This window comes from Mauremys mutica, chromosome 23, assembly GCF_020497125.1.
Source record: "Mauremys mutica isolate MM-2020 ecotype Southern chromosome 23, ASM2049712v1, whole genome shotgun sequence".
NCBI lineage: Eukaryota > Metazoa > Chordata > Testudines > Geoemydidae > Mauremys > Mauremys mutica.
In genome coordinates, this window is record NC_059094.1 from 16,673,385 (window position 1) to 16,688,788 (window position 15,404).

At 44.7% G+C, this 15,404-nt stretch overlaps 1 protein-coding gene across 1 annotated transcript in view; it reads right to left on the reverse strand.

Annotated features, from left to right (window-relative positions):
- CSMD2 (CUB and Sushi multiple domains 2) overlaps positions 1 to 15,404 on the reverse strand; it is a 542,149-nt gene that overhangs the window by 193,305 nt on the left and 333,440 nt on the right. Inside the window, exons 15-18 of the mRNA XM_044997694.1 lie at positions 8,280 to 8,606; positions 3,680 to 3,874; positions 805 to 943; positions 59 to 246 (exon numbers count right to left, since the gene is read on the reverse strand). Of these exons, the coding sequence (XP_044853629.1) occupies positions 59 to 246; positions 805 to 943; positions 3,680 to 3,874; positions 8,280 to 8,606 (849 nt within the window). The remainder of the gene's footprint in view (positions 1 to 58; positions 247 to 804; positions 944 to 3,679; positions 3,875 to 8,279; positions 8,607 to 15,404) is intronic.

The window sequence follows — 15,404 nt, forward strand, 5'->3', positions numbered from 1 at the left end:
AAGCAGCTCCAATGGGCCTTTGACTGAGTCCTTTTGTGCTGCTGGGAACTGCACTTACTCTCATATCGGATCTGAAAGCCGATGTCCGAGTGGCTTTTGTCGGTAGAGAAGAGGAGGAAGAGGTAGTTGCTGGTGCTAATGAGGAACTGGGGCACTTGAGTCCCGTCGTAGACCCCTATCAGCGGAGAGGAATAGGACCTGCCATCTCGCACTTCCAGGGTGTCGTAATTCACCTCGGTCTTAAACCTGCCAGGGGCACGAAGAGATTGGCAATTGCCATGTTATAACTCTGAAAAGACTAATAACAGAGAGGCACCGTGGTCCAGTGCACAGTTCTTCTATTTGCAAAATGGAGGGAAGAACACTTATTTACCCAGCTGGTAGGGCTGGGGTGAGGATTAGTTTGTAGACAGAAAGGAGAGCTGATTGAAAAAAGGGAAAATATTTCCAAAAACTTTCCTGATTTATTCATTTATTTCAATTTCAAAATTTCACATTTTTAGCGGAAGGTTTGAGGGGGGGAGGAGGGGATTAACCAACTGTAGAGTTGGTTGAATGATGGGGAAAATATCACCCCAAAATCTGGATTGTTATGCAAATTTTGTGGAAAAATGTGCAAAATAAATTGCCTGACTTTAACAAAAAGCTCATACGTGCTACTTTTTAGTGCTGGATATAAGGCTTGATGAAGGACCTGTCTGAAGTCAGTGGGAATCTTTCCATTGACTTCAGTGAGCACAGGATCAGACAGACATGCAGTATTGGTTAATAGAAGCCATGCTATTCTGTATCCTCAGTGACCACCTGTCAAATGTGATTTTGATGGGATATCCCGGCTGAGCCTCTATCACCCACACACAGTTCAGAGAGTCCTTGTAGAAGCCAGGCCAGCCCGGGGACAGGATCATTCCACTCGGAGAAGTCAGATGGCCACCGCACGGAGCTGGGGAAAGAGGACACAGGAGTCAGATGAAAGGTTTAATTAGCTGAGTTTACTCCCTCGAGTCCCCTGCAGACAGTAAATATGCTGATGTAGGACACATCAGTTCCTAGACTGGTAGGGTCAATAATTTATGTTTGCAGTGAAGTTAGGGCTCATGAAAGTGGACAGTCTGGGAGGCTGAAATCTACTTATGCACGATTCCCCATGATACTCCCCAACTTACAGGCCTCAAACCTGCCCTGCAGGCATGAGGACAGCTTGGTCTTCACGGCCCAGTTGGGACTGGATCTATCTGTGTTGAGACGGTCAAAGCCTTCAGTCAGTTCCAGCTCAGTTCAGCGGCTTTATGAAATGGGCACTAGGGCTGAGACCCAACAAACTGACTTCCCACAGGCCAACAAACAGCTACCAGGCGGTAATGACTCTCAGTCACTAAGGACCAGAGTTACCAAGGTGTTTAGGCAGCTACAGGTGCAGATTGGGGCCCAGTGGGAATTTAAGAAGTGACTATTTGTGTTATTTGCTGAATTCCCATTGGCTTTAAACGGGGGTTAGCTGCCTAACTTGCTCAAATGCTTTAGTAAATCCCACCAGGCGCCTACCTGCCTTTGCAAGTCTGGCCCCAAGGGCCTGATCCATTGATTTGACAGGGCATGGGATCAGCCCTTCCCAAGCGGGGTCCTAATCAGTGATCCAAAAGCAAAAATCAGTTTCTCAAAAACATGAGCTCTCCAGTGTCTCCCAAGCCTCCCACCTGCTGTCCATCGTGTTGGTTTTGTGGGAGAAGATGCTCTTTTTTTCAGACATGCACTTCTTGTCTAGTAATTCTCCAGGAACCAAACAGTATTTCATAGAGACAAAGTGGGTGAGGTGACATCTTTTATTGGACTAACTTCCGCTGGTGAGAGAGACAAGCCGTTCTACACTTTTACACATACCCTTTTTCTTTTTTAAGAACTAATTAGAATTTGCATTTAATTGAGCACATACTGGAGGGCAAGTCAAAGGCAAGCCAAGAGATCACGCACAGAGCAGTACAAGTTAATAGAGACGGGTTATCAAAGCTCACACAGATAAAAGTCGATAAAAATATAATTTTATTTATATATTTCCCCTCCCCCGACCAGCTAGTGACGTGCACAGTTAAACACTCAGACTCACAAAGGGAACTGAAGTACTGAGCCAGCCCCACAAATATTTCATTTGCCAACTCCCTGCAAAAATCAAATAAAAACAAACCAAAAAAAGCAGGCTCCTACTGAATTACAATCATTCTGGACAGCAAGTACCCTCTTCTCCCTTTAATGGAAAAGACAATAAAGCATCCTCCATGCTATTTGCAGACTGGCATTAAAACACGGATGGCCAATTACTGAAATTATTTCTCAATACTTCAGCACATCTGTAATTCAAACGCTTGCAAATATCACTTCCTGGCATCTCTGCTCCGAGAACAGAGAGGGAAAGAGGCCTTTTAATTTCTAACAAGCTCTTTTCATTTCATTTCTGTTTTCCACACTGGAAACTTTAAAGCACCAGGAGCTGCTTTGAAATCCACATCAGAACCTTTAAGAGTGTGTGTGCGTGTGTGTGTAGTCATAGACATACTGGCATGGAGCTGTAACTGCAAAACATCTAATTCCAGAGTTCATTATAGGGGCCTGATGTACTACACAGTCATTGATATACTGGAGATTCATAGACCGGTCTGAATTTCTATAGCAAGAAATTCATTGTTCATTTCACTGCAAGGGCCTATTGCTTCTTCTATTATTTGAAGAATACATAAGATTTTTGGTCTCAAAAATCAGGAGGGGAAAAACGGAAAACATCTCAACACTTTCCTTTTTCTTTTCTTTACATCTCACCATGAGACTTGTGGTAAAGAATTTTATTTTTGTTATTAGCAAATCAAAGCTGTGTGTGTGTGTGTGTGTGTGTGTGTGTGTGTGTGTGTGTGTGTGTGTGTGTGTGTGTGTGTGTGTGTGTGTGTGTGTGTGTGTGTGTGTGTGTGTGTGTGTGTGTAAGAAGAAAAACACCTGTTGTAGACAGATCTGACCTAATAAAAAAAATCCCATAATTTCTTTGGAAAAAAAAAAGTCACAGACTTAATCACTCAGTGATTATTTGGTTTGTTTAAGTTTCTAAGGAAACTACAGGGTGCAGACGAGTCCAATGGTACCTAAATCACATGTGGAGCTGGGGATTAGAACCCTGGTCTTTCAGCTCGAAATAACAAAAGCTTCTATGTGTGAGACACCAGAAATCTCCTTTAGGGTCCAGTGCTGCGAAGAATTATGCCTACATTTTGCTTTATCCGTGCTGTGATGCCCTTTAATGTCATTGGGGCTCTTCGCAGCGTGCAAGGCAAGTAAGAAAACTTTGTAGGATTGGGGCATCGGTGGAAGGTGGTAGTAGCTTCCTTCTCTCTAGGCTGCAGCCATGAGTGGGAGATTTCTCTCTCTAACACTAACCCCCTCCACAATTAAATTATCTGTTTAGGGTTTGATCTTGCAACTTGCTAAGCCCTTTGGCCCTGACCTAGCAAAGCATATCATCTTAAGCACATGAGCAGCCCATTTCTTCAATGAGACTATCCATGTGCTTCAAGTTAAGCACATGCTTTGCTGGATCAGGGCCAGCGTCAAGTCCTCATGTATTTAATCTCCTATCCAGGACAGATTCTAAATCATCCCTGCGGTTGGGGTTGGAGAGGGAGGGGAAAGAGCGATTTACCTTCACATCTCAGAACCGCATTGTTCCAAACCACATTGCCTTCCTTCAAGATGCAGGTGATGGTCTCTGATCCGTGGGTTCTTATGAAGCCCTCATCACAGAGGAAGGATACGGAGCTGCCTAGCTGGAGGCTGTCACCGAACCGCTTCCCATTGACGGGCACCCCAGGATCGGGGCATTCATTGTGCCTGAACGCTGCAGGGGGTGACAAGATGGCAGTGAGTTAGCCGCTTCCCCACCCAACCTCTTGCCAATGGAGAAACAACCAGGTCAGACCCAAATCCAGGATCTTCACTTCCACAGAGCCGCCTGGTGTGTGATCCTGCACCACTGAAGGCAACATTGACTTCAATGGGAGCTGGCCCAAGAACAGACAGAACAGCGCAGGAGGTCAGGTGCTAGCCTAGCATTTAGGAGAGCTGAGTTCAAGTCTCTGCTCTGCCACAGAACTCCTCTGTAACCTTGGGTAAGTCACTTAGCCTCTCTATGCTGCTTCAGTTCTACATTCGTACAACGGCGTTAATAACACTGCCCCGCCTCACAGAGATGCTCTGAGGATAGTTATGGTAAAGATAACGAAGCACTCAGATGCTATGGTTATGGGGCCCTCTAAGCACCATGGATAGATAGATCTGGCCCCTCAAGTGTAGGTGAAGGGTAGAGCTGGGTGAAAAACAGCATAAGCTTATGCAAAACTCCCCCCACCCCACCTCGGGACTTTTTTGGTCAAAATTCAGACCAAATTTCAAGCAGCCCTAGTGGAAACAATAATACCACCTAACTTTTACATCGCATTTCTTGACCATAGATCTCAAAGTGCTTTACAACGGAGGTCAGTACCATTATCCCCATTTTACAGATGGGGAAACTGAGGCACCAAGAAGGGATTTGACTTGCCCAAGGTCACCCAGCAGGTCAGTGGCAGAGCCAGGAACAGAGACAGAGTCTCCTGAGTCCCAGTCCAGTGCTCCCACCTTATCCCCCCCCATACTGTGGTCTCTGGCTGGCCCTCCCATAGGAAACACCACTGTTTAGCTCCGCAAAATAAGTAAATCATATAAACATCGTAAGTCTATTAATCAGATTGAAAGCTCTAGAGACCGGAATTTTCTGAGTAGCCAAGGGAGTTAGGAACCCAACTGCCAGTGAATGTTCATGGGATTTGCGCATCCTACTCCCATGGGCTCTAGGAAATCCCAGCCTAAATTTTTTTGTCCATATGACAGGTACAGGCTGAGCAGCGGCATTGAAAGCTTCCCCACCAGTGTGTCTGAGCCTTGGCATTTAGGGTGAGGGTGTCCAGTTGTCTTGTCCTTTTTGGTTCCCAGTCTCTGCGTCCAGGAATGTCAATGGTGCCAGTTAGGGCCAGCTGCACCGGTGGGTCTCTGAGGTGGAGACTGAGGGCTGGTCTACACTAGAAAGTTAAGTCAACCCAGCTGCATCGCTTAGGGGGTCTGAAAAATTCACACCCCTCAGAGACGTTGTTAAGCTGACCTAAGCCCCAGTGTAGCCTCAGGTCCTCAGTGCAAGGTCAGTGGAAGAACCCTCTCTGTCACTGCAGTAAATGTCTACACTACGGTGCTACAGCTGTAGTGTTTGTCGTGTAGGCCTAGCCTCGGACTGCAAATTCATTCCACATAAGCAATGAACAGCAATGACTTGTGCTCTTCTGTAACCTGTATTGCATTCAAACCAGCTAACTAGGGGCTAACTCTGCCCCACTGACACTCTCCTGAGCCATCCATTCTCTCCATACGCACCCAGTTTTCATGACTTCAGCATCACCAACACTAACGGTATTTTTCACTTTATAACAACAGGCAGAATTAAGGGTGGTTTTATGGCTGAGGCTCTGTTCTGGGACTTCAGGGGTTGAAATCTTGGCCTCGCTGAATCTGAATGACCTTGGGCTAATAACTTGATCTCTCCGTGCCTCGGCTCCTCACCTGCAAAGCGGGGATGATAATTTCTCGCCCTCACAGCAGTGCTGTTAGGACAAAACCATTGACGTTTGTGAGGTGCTGAGATAATACAGGGATGGGAACCCTGGAAACACCTGCAATAACACCCTTTACAACTCTTCAGATTTGAAACGGCCCAAAAACGTTGCTTGAGAGAATTTCCCTGAAGATCTGGAAATGCTACACAACAAACAGCCAACGAGGGGCATGTGTGCACAGAGGGGCAATAAACTGACCGAATATGAAAGGGTTGAGGACCTGAGGCTACCACGAAGAGCACTTTAACCATGGCCTGCCATGAAATAGCCAACTTCAGTCATTACTGCTATTATAAAACAAAGTAATTACCTTTTTATGTATTGCAAAATTAAAAGTGGAGTTGCATGTACCCATAGATACAGGGTAGTTGTCAGCACTGGCCTTTACCAGCAGTTAAAAACCAAGGCCATCAATCAGAAAGCAAGAATTTGGTCTTAATGTTTCATTAAGTTTATGATTATGTGGACCATACCTGAACAAAGTTTGTGATGTTCTTCTGTGGTTAGCACCATGGGAAAGGCAGCAGTACCCAGATCAATTGCACACCTATGCTCTTACAAGTGTAATGACTGAGACAAGTTCTGGACCATGTCTGGAGGAGTCTTATCGGCACAGCACTACTACAATCTGTGAAGACCACTTTCAGTTAAGAAAGCGGAAACATTTAGGTTGAATCTCACAGTTTCCTTGTGCTCCCCGGCTGTCTATTGTATGCACCTGTTGTCCCTTACCTTATCCTTAGGCTGTAAGCTCTTTGGAGTGGGGGACCAGCTGTTTGTTACATGTTTATACAGTGCCTATCACAAGGGGTCCTGGTTCATGACTGGTGCTCTTAGGTGCTAATGGAACATCAATAACTAACAAGGACGCCCTTGCTAACAGTGTCAGAATGGTAGCCCTGTTAGTCTGTATCAGCAAAAAGGAGGAGGGGTACCTTAGTCTCTAAGGTGCCATAAGTACTCCTCATTTTTCTTGCTAACAGTGGTATCTACTGGACTGTGAAACTTAGAAACTTAGGCTCCATCCTTACTTTTTGATCCTGTCAACCAGTGTCAAGGAAGTTAAGGGTTGACAGATTTAGAAAAGCTGCTATAAATGGGCAAGAAGAATGAGAGTTGATAGGCTTCATTTACAAGAGCAGATAATTTGGCCTAAACACCTCTTCATACAGGGAGCCCCCGGCATGCGACATTCCCTTCCTCAGGAGTTCATGGCATAAGAGACGTATGCTTGAGGGCAGAATGCTGCGAGCCCTGCCCTCAGTTCATCATTTACAGCAATGCAAAGCAGCACTGGCAGAGGGGCCGGTACGCCCTTTCTTCTGAAGCACCAAGGATTGGTCATTGCCCAAAGCAGGCCACCCTACCTGAAGAGCCAATAGCCTGATCTGATGTGGCAAATGATTTCTCAAGACCTACATTTTTTTTAAAGGCTGATTTGCAGTCATCAGCAGGAAAGACGATTAATTTAGCAGTGCCACGAACTGCTGTTATAACGTGAATCATTTATCATTTCTGCTGAGTAGGTTTAATAATGTTCTTTAGAACATTACAGGGTAACATGAGTGTAAATTGTTATGGTAGTTTGCAGTCACTTGAACATGGAAAGCCTGAATTTATGTGAAGCCATACATAACCCTATCTGTTTCATTCCTTCATTGTATATAGGGTCTCTCTCACTGTCCTCACAGGCTCTGCATGCCTCCCAGTATAAGTGAATAATGATAGTACTGAACATTTATATGGCGCCTTCCATCAAAAGATCTCACAACCAAACCTCTGTCAGATAAGCATTCATATGTTACAGATGTGGAAACTGAGGGACGTGAGATCCTGGCTCCCAATCCCCTGCTCTCACCCTAGACCCTGCTTTCTTTCCAAGCTGGGAAAATTACCTGTCCTGTAGTTATGGCACCAGCCTAGGACTTGGGAGACCCAGGTTCAATCTCCTGCTCCACCATAGACTTCCCACATGACCTTAGGCAAGTCACTTAACTTCTCTTTGCCTCAGTTTCCCATCTGTGAGCAGGGATAAAAGCACTGTCCTATCTCACAGGGAGGGTTATGAGGATAAATGCATGAAAGACTGTGAGGTGCTCATATGCTGCAGTGATGCAGGCCAGGTAAGAACTTCAGTGGTTTGAGCATTGGCCTGCTAAACCCAGGGTTGTGAGTTCAATCCTTGAGGAGGCCACTTAGGGATTTGGGGCAAAAATTGGTCCTGCTAGTGAAGGCAGGGGGGCTGGACTTGATGACCTTTCAAGGTCCCTTCCAGTTCTAGGAGATTGGTATATCTCCAATTATTACCTTTAGAAAGACAGATTCCTCGTTCACTGCTCTCAACACTAGACCACACGCATTTCCAGAGCCAGGAACCAGAACCTGTGACTCCTGTCTCCGAGTTCTGTGCCTTAGACCCAAAGGCCGACATTCTGACCAATACTGCACCATCTGTCAATCCAGAGTAACACCACTGATATCAGAGTTACTCTGGACTTGCTCTGGTTTCCGTTCGATCGGAATCTGGCCCAAGATGATAACTCCACTTGGCAAGACGCCTGTCCTCCAGGTGCTAGCACAAAGGAAGGATTCCGCACTTACTGGTGAATGTGATGTTGAAGCCCCTCTTCTCCATGGAGTGGTCGGTCTGGAACTCAAGCCTGGCTACGTGGCCGCTGCTGGTCAGAGACGAAGGGATCTGGCTCCCTGAGAAGGTCCCCAGCACCGGGGACTCAGGGGTCCCGCCATCTTTCACGGCTAGGAAATCAAACTGAGGCTCCACATCAAAATCATTGAAAGCCAAGTGGATCCGGCTCTCAGGCTTAGCTATAATTAACCAAACACAGTGCAAGCTGCTCCCGTATTCTTCAGGGTAATTTGGTGACAGGACAATCCCAGACGGGGTGGTGAAGTTGAAAAAGCAGGAAACTGCAATGAGAAATCGCCATCAATCATGCAGCAGGCCGCTCCTATAACCCTGCCTTGTTACTCCCCCCACCCACCCCCATGCAAATTCATAACCTTTTTGCTTCTCAAAGAATTTAGGATGGGAAGGGATCAGTGCTCCATTCACTGCTGGGCATCAGTGATTTATTTATAAAGAGGAGGAAGAAATATCTTCAATCCAAAAAATATTCTCTGGTCCTTGGTTCTCAATGGTCAATAACTTTCCAGCCAGGGATTGCATTGTATCCCCTTCTTTATGCTGTGTGTAACCCTGCAGCTTTAAAGTCCCACCATGCCTGCAATAGATTTCATGCTCCTCTACCCTGCAGGAAGTAGCGTGTGGATTTCTTTCTTTCTTTCTTCCCCCCACCCCCCACCCCAAGAACTCAATGTTACTTAATGGAATTCACCCTGCAGGGGAGTTTGCACCTTGCAGGGTGAATTCCATTGAATAACACTTAGCTGTTTAAAACAAACAAACACACAAAAAAACCCTGAACCATCCCCTTTCCAGCAGGATAGGGGACATTTTAAAGCTTCAGGGTGCTATTTGGTTTACACGATCATTTGCTAAATGCAGTTCTAACCTAAGCCCCTATGCTACAAATCCACATAACTCGATGCACATAAGCAGCCTCCCTGAACTCCACAGGATTCTTCTTATGCATAGCATTACTCCCATGCGTTAAATTCTTACAGGACAGGGCTACAAATTGCAAACTCCTTGGGGGAAGGAGCTGTGGGCTCGATTCACCATTGGCCTGCCACTTCTGCAGTCATTTGCACCAAAACCATGTGGGTATAAAACAGCGCCATTGTGATTTGATAGCCACTTTGCACGGGGGTCAATCACTTCCCATTGAATAGGCCCAGTGACTGGATTTTCTCTAAAAAATGTTGTACATACTCACACTCCTTGGTGCAAACAGACATGGCAACGTATGATTGGCCAAGCTCTGGAGTGCTGAGCGCACTGGACAGCTCCCTTTCCATTAGGAATTAATCACTGACTTTCACCGGACTAACGATGTCAAGAAGAATCGCACTGGACTCCTGCCCCATGAACATAATTAATTGTGTGGAACGGGGATGGGAGGGGGGGAGGGACCAGTGCAAATGAAAAATCCTCAGCCCTCCGGGGGTGACTGATTTCAACATAGGCTGTATTTTAGCTGACAGGGTCCATTCGTTCTGAACTGTAATGCTACTATCTCCTTGATACCTACCTGATGATGGTTACGCTTTACGTACATCTTGCTTGCTCCTTTCCCCGCCCCCACCACATCGCCTGATATACATTTATTAAAAGCTACCATTTCATACTCTTTTCACGAGGCACGAGGCTATAAACTCGGAGGATGGCTTTGGGGTGGTATTTATACAATTATTCGGTCTGACGTTTGCCCTTCCCCTAGTATGAGCTTCCTTTTTCTTCAATACCTAATGGTCTTAAATCAAATAAAATGCACATTACCGGGCATTACTGAGGCTAAGAGCTACAAGCCATTTCCTGCTCCTGATAACAAAGAGAATAGGCAGCTAGATTAAAGAGAAAAGAAACAAGCGGCAGCATCTACCAAGGATTTGGTGTATGTAGGAATCTTTATTAAAAGGAATGCTGTCAAGTCTTTTTGACAACTAAACCCTATTGTAAAGTGTCTGGGAATATCTGTCTATTAAAAAAAAACCACGCCCATTCACTGAACAATATAGGAATCACTACTGTGGAAGTATGAGATAGGTGACTCCTATGTGGTCCTATAAATCCAAATAAGACCATCTTTTTGTTTTGGGTTTGTACAGCACCTAGCACGATGGGGTTCTGGTCCATGACTAGGGCTCCCAGGTGCTACAGCAGGGGTAGCAACCTATGGCACGGGTGCCGAAGGTGGCACGCGAGCTGATTTTCAGGGGCACTCACATTGCCCGGGTCCTGGCCACCAGTCTGGGGGGGCTCTGCATTTTAATTTAATTTTAAATGAATTTTTCTTAAACATTTTAAAAACCTTATTTACTTTACATACCACAGTAGTTTAGTTATATATTATAGACTTATAGAAAGAGACCTTCTAAAAACATTAAAATGGATTACTGGCACATGAAACCTTAAAACAGAGTGAATAAATGAAGACTCGGCACACCACTTCTGAAAGGTTGCTGACCCCTGTGCTACAGCAATACCAATAATTAATTAATAATAATGTAGGACCTATAACATTGTGCTCTGCTGATCCATGCAACCAACAGCAGAAGGAGATGGATGTAAATGGAGCAATGCTGAGTTACACCAGGGGCTAGATTATGGTCCACCTGCAATGGCTACCTCCATTGTAGGTAGGTAGGTAGGTAGGTAGGTAGGGGTGTGTGTGTGTGTGTGTGGGTGTGGGTGGGTGGGTGGGCTGGGCATGCTGGAAGACCTGTGCTGTGCCAGGTATTGGGCTGACATAGGATACAGCAGTGGGGGAAAAAGGGGATTTCTGCTCCTGGGATAAAGCAACCAGACACTGTCTGAGACACAGGTTAGCCTCAAGTGAGGCCATGTGTATTAATAGACATGCAAACTGAGAGTGTCCCTTTACTTAGCAAAACATTGAGGTACTGCAATATAAATGTTAAATAATGAGAACAAGAAGAATCTCTAGAGATTGCAGCCCCCTGCCTCTGGCACTCTGCATAGTAAAGAAACCAATGCAAAGAAAAATAATCTCCTCAAGCTACAACAGCAGCAAAGATAAAATATTAGATTAAAATACACCGTAAAATTAGGACAGGCAAACAAATGCAAGAGACACGAGAAATCCACTCCGTGGTCCAGATTAAAGACAGGCATGAGACGCACTGGACATTTCCTTTCCTCTGGGGGAGAGGAGAAAAGGTGCAAAGGTAAAATAAATAAATAAATAAAAATCAGATAAACCACTAGTGAAGTTCCCACCCAACCCAGGTACACAGAGAGACACATGCAGCAAATAAGCAGCACCATCAGGAATAAGGAAAAATCCTCAGGACAGGGAGGCTCAGATGCACCAGTGTAAACCAGCCAGAATCATTACTCCAGATCAGTGTAGACATGAGCAGAATTCAGCCCAGGAAATGGATCTTAAGGCACTGGAGACCTGACTTTCAAAGGCATTGAGCGGCCAGCTGGTAGTTGGTCAGCACCTCTGACAATCAAAATGTGCAGCAACAAGGCTAACACCACCCCAACGTAGTAATGGAGGCTTTGATTCAAGCTATCCTAACAGGCAGGATCCACTATTGGAACACCATACTTGCCGGTCTTCTAGTTAAACTGAGAGTCAAGAATCCAGGAGCTCAGGTTCTCACTATGACTAAGAGCAACCCAGCACAGTGTCTATTGGGCTTAAGAGCTTCCATGCTAGGTCTGTTGCCAGTCTGGATATAATAAAGAAGTATTTGAAAAAACTGTCCAAGCCCCGAAAATGTTATGGGTCCACAAAATTCCACTGCTGGGCAAAGACAGACCTGGACAGTCTTTGAAGTTCTATCCCAAACTAAAGATATCCGCTACAGAAACAAGAAGCATGGTTCCCGGTTGACCTGTGCATACCGACACCAACTCCGTATAGATGCTAAGAGAGATACAACAATTGAAGGGAGTGGAGTGGTATTGGATGCCCTGTGACTCCCCTGTTGGATGGACACCATACACCCACACTCAAACACAAAACAAGCACCCTTCTATTTAAAGCTCTATTGGAAGGGACTGGCCCACCAGTCAGCAACAGAGCAGGTACATCCTCTCGAGCCATAGACCGGGGAAACAGAAACATCCCTGTGGATCACAATAAGAACTGGATGGGGAGTGAATCATAGGACAATAAACCTCATTTCAGCAAAGTACTTAAGCACATGGATAAATTCATCCCTAGTCACCATGGCACTTAACCAAGTGCCTAACTCTCAGTGCTGAAGTGCTTTGATGAATTGGGGCCATAATGCAGAACAAAGACTTTGGATGCAGAACGGTAATTTAATTTTAAGAACAGGACACTCTTACATGGCTACATCTGTGAAAGAAGGTTGTTAAAAAGAACTACAAATCCCACATGTACACAGAGATCAGAGTAATCCAAGAAACAATGGTCCAAAGGGCTCAGGAGCCGTCAGAGGATTCAGAGCATTTCACCAATAATTAACCTCTTTGAACCTGACTCTGGCCAACAGTAACCAAAAGTTATTAATGGGTCTTTGCGGACACATGTTCATATCGCGCGCGCACAAACTCATGTCATCACTCAGCAATAACTAGTCTCACTCATGGCCGACTCTGCTGATGGCATGAAGCCAGAAGTCACCTTGATGGCCCATAGCAGTCAGAGAGGAGGCACTTGCCCTGCCAGCGCCCATCCTCTATTTGTTTGGTGGATCAAAGCAGATCTAGGGATCTCATTCCAGCACCTTTCCTGAGCACACAAGGCAAAAAAGGCACCAGGTAAACCAGCCCCAATGCAACAAATGACAAATGTCCTATTACTCGCACAAAAGCCACTAAACAAACTGAGCCTACAAACAGATGAGCAACTAACATCCACAACAGGTATAACCTAGAAGAATAGTCTCACCCCTCAGTAACAGAGGTGGAGCAGCCTGCAGATGCAGCATACACAGTACACATCATATTCAATCAGCACTGCACAGAGGAAAAAGAAGAAGATTACAAGGAGTACATTGGAACAATTCCCATTGGAGAAAGGAAACACACTATTCCATGGCTGTTAAAATGAGAAAACCCCCAGTGCCTATGAAGATCCAACTTCTGGAGATTTCAACAACCCCATACATCTTGAATAATTATCTGAAATTTACCAAGAGTTTTGGAAGGAATGTGATTCCCTCTGCTTCACAGCATAAGCCAGCCACTAATGAGTGGCAGGAACAGGAAGAAACTAGCCCCCATCTGTAGCTGCCCTTTGCATGGTTTTCTGCACCATCCTCTTTAGAAGCTGGCGCTGGCCCCTCTCAGACTGCACATCAGCAAGTGGGAGTAAATAGGTCTAGGGAATGTGATGTACCCTTACCGAGTCTAATTACACACTACCTCTCAATTTTGCTCTTAGGCCTTCTAGTCTACTCACAAATGTTGTTCTGCTTTAACTGAACTGGACTAGTTAGAGCACTACAGTTATCCTAATGTGGAAATATGCTGTCATAAAAGGGTTTATACCACAATAGCTTATTCCTGTACAGCAAGGGGAATAAGCTATTCAAACCTGGGCTCTTTAATATTAGTATAACCACATCCACACTTAACTTTGTAGTCGCCTAACTATTTCAGCATCACACCCCTCCCCCAAACAGTCAGATTGGTACAAAATCTGTGTGTAGACAAGGCCTTAGAGTCCAAGTTGGACTGTATAAATTCTCAGATGCACAAAATACCATCTACTAACTACCCCATGGTACTTATCTGACCAACAGCTGGACTCAAGCCAAAAACCCAGAGCAAACACACACAGACTTTTAGAACATTGGAATCCAGAGCCAATTTTACGGTTTGGCCCCAACCCCAGTCTGAATATTTCCTCCCTTTGCTAAGATTCAGGTCAATTTTTTTTATTTTTCATTCAGGAGAAAAGTTCAGGTTATTTATTTTATCCAATTATTTCTCTCCAGGCTGGGTCAAGTTAGGGAAACTGCCCTTCTTCTCAAGTAACTAAACAGGCGGCTATTTACCTTTTCTTTATTAGAACTAGAGCGGGTCAGACATGGGTAACTTTTAAAAAATAGTACGATTTTATTTTATACGTTTTAAATGAACAACTCTATAACTCGGAGTGGGGGAGGGGATAGTAAATATTTTCTGTGAAACAAATTTTAAATGTTGGGTGGAAAAAAAGCTTTGTTGAGATTTTGAAAATTTGTACACACAAAAATGGCCTCTCTGTTCTTAGACTAGAACTGCATTTCCCCCCTCTGCCAGACCTACCCTGCTTTTGACAAAGTTTAGCACAACCAAATTCAACAGATTATTATTGCCTTCTGGAATCTGGCTGTCTGGGTTCCCCGGTCTCAAAATAAATTTCCATAATTTCAAATAAATACAGAGAAGATTTTTTTCCTCTTATTGCCACTTATTTAAAACTCGAAAATTGTTTTTTTGTTAGGGTGGTTCCATTTGCTGCCGTGAATCATGGGCAGTGAAAGAAAGAAAGAATAACCAATGAACAGGTTAATTTAGAGCTAAAATTGAAAATTTGTTGAGTTATACAAAATTACATGGTGCTGTTCAGTACGATGCTGGGAAAACATCTATCACAGTTTGTATTACCGGCTCGTAATCCTATATGTATGTATCAGGAAGTGAATGCAAAAGGTTAGCCACTCAGATTTAAATTAGAAAACACACCATTTGCAGTGGGGAGTTAGGATTATTCAGCAGGTATAAAAAGCCAATATGAGATTAACAGGAAGAGTAATTACCGCTAGAGGGGAGAAAAATTATACGTGAGGCATAAAACATCAGGTGCACAGATGGGCTGGAAGGATTCACGAAGAACAAAAAGAAAACTTTAGTGCTGTATAACTGAATGGGAGTTCAGGCGAGGAGCGAAGCTGCTAACTACACACACAATGGCTGGTGCTTTTGTGGGACAAATTCAAAATCGCCACAACTAGCAACAGGCGCCGCTGATTCACTCCATGCTAGTTTATAACAGGTTCAGGTCACAAATCGCCAGTTCTAAAACATCTACTGAACAGGCTCCAGTATCAGGCAAGTGCCCATTTTACAGGGCAGATATGTCAAAGCAATCAGAT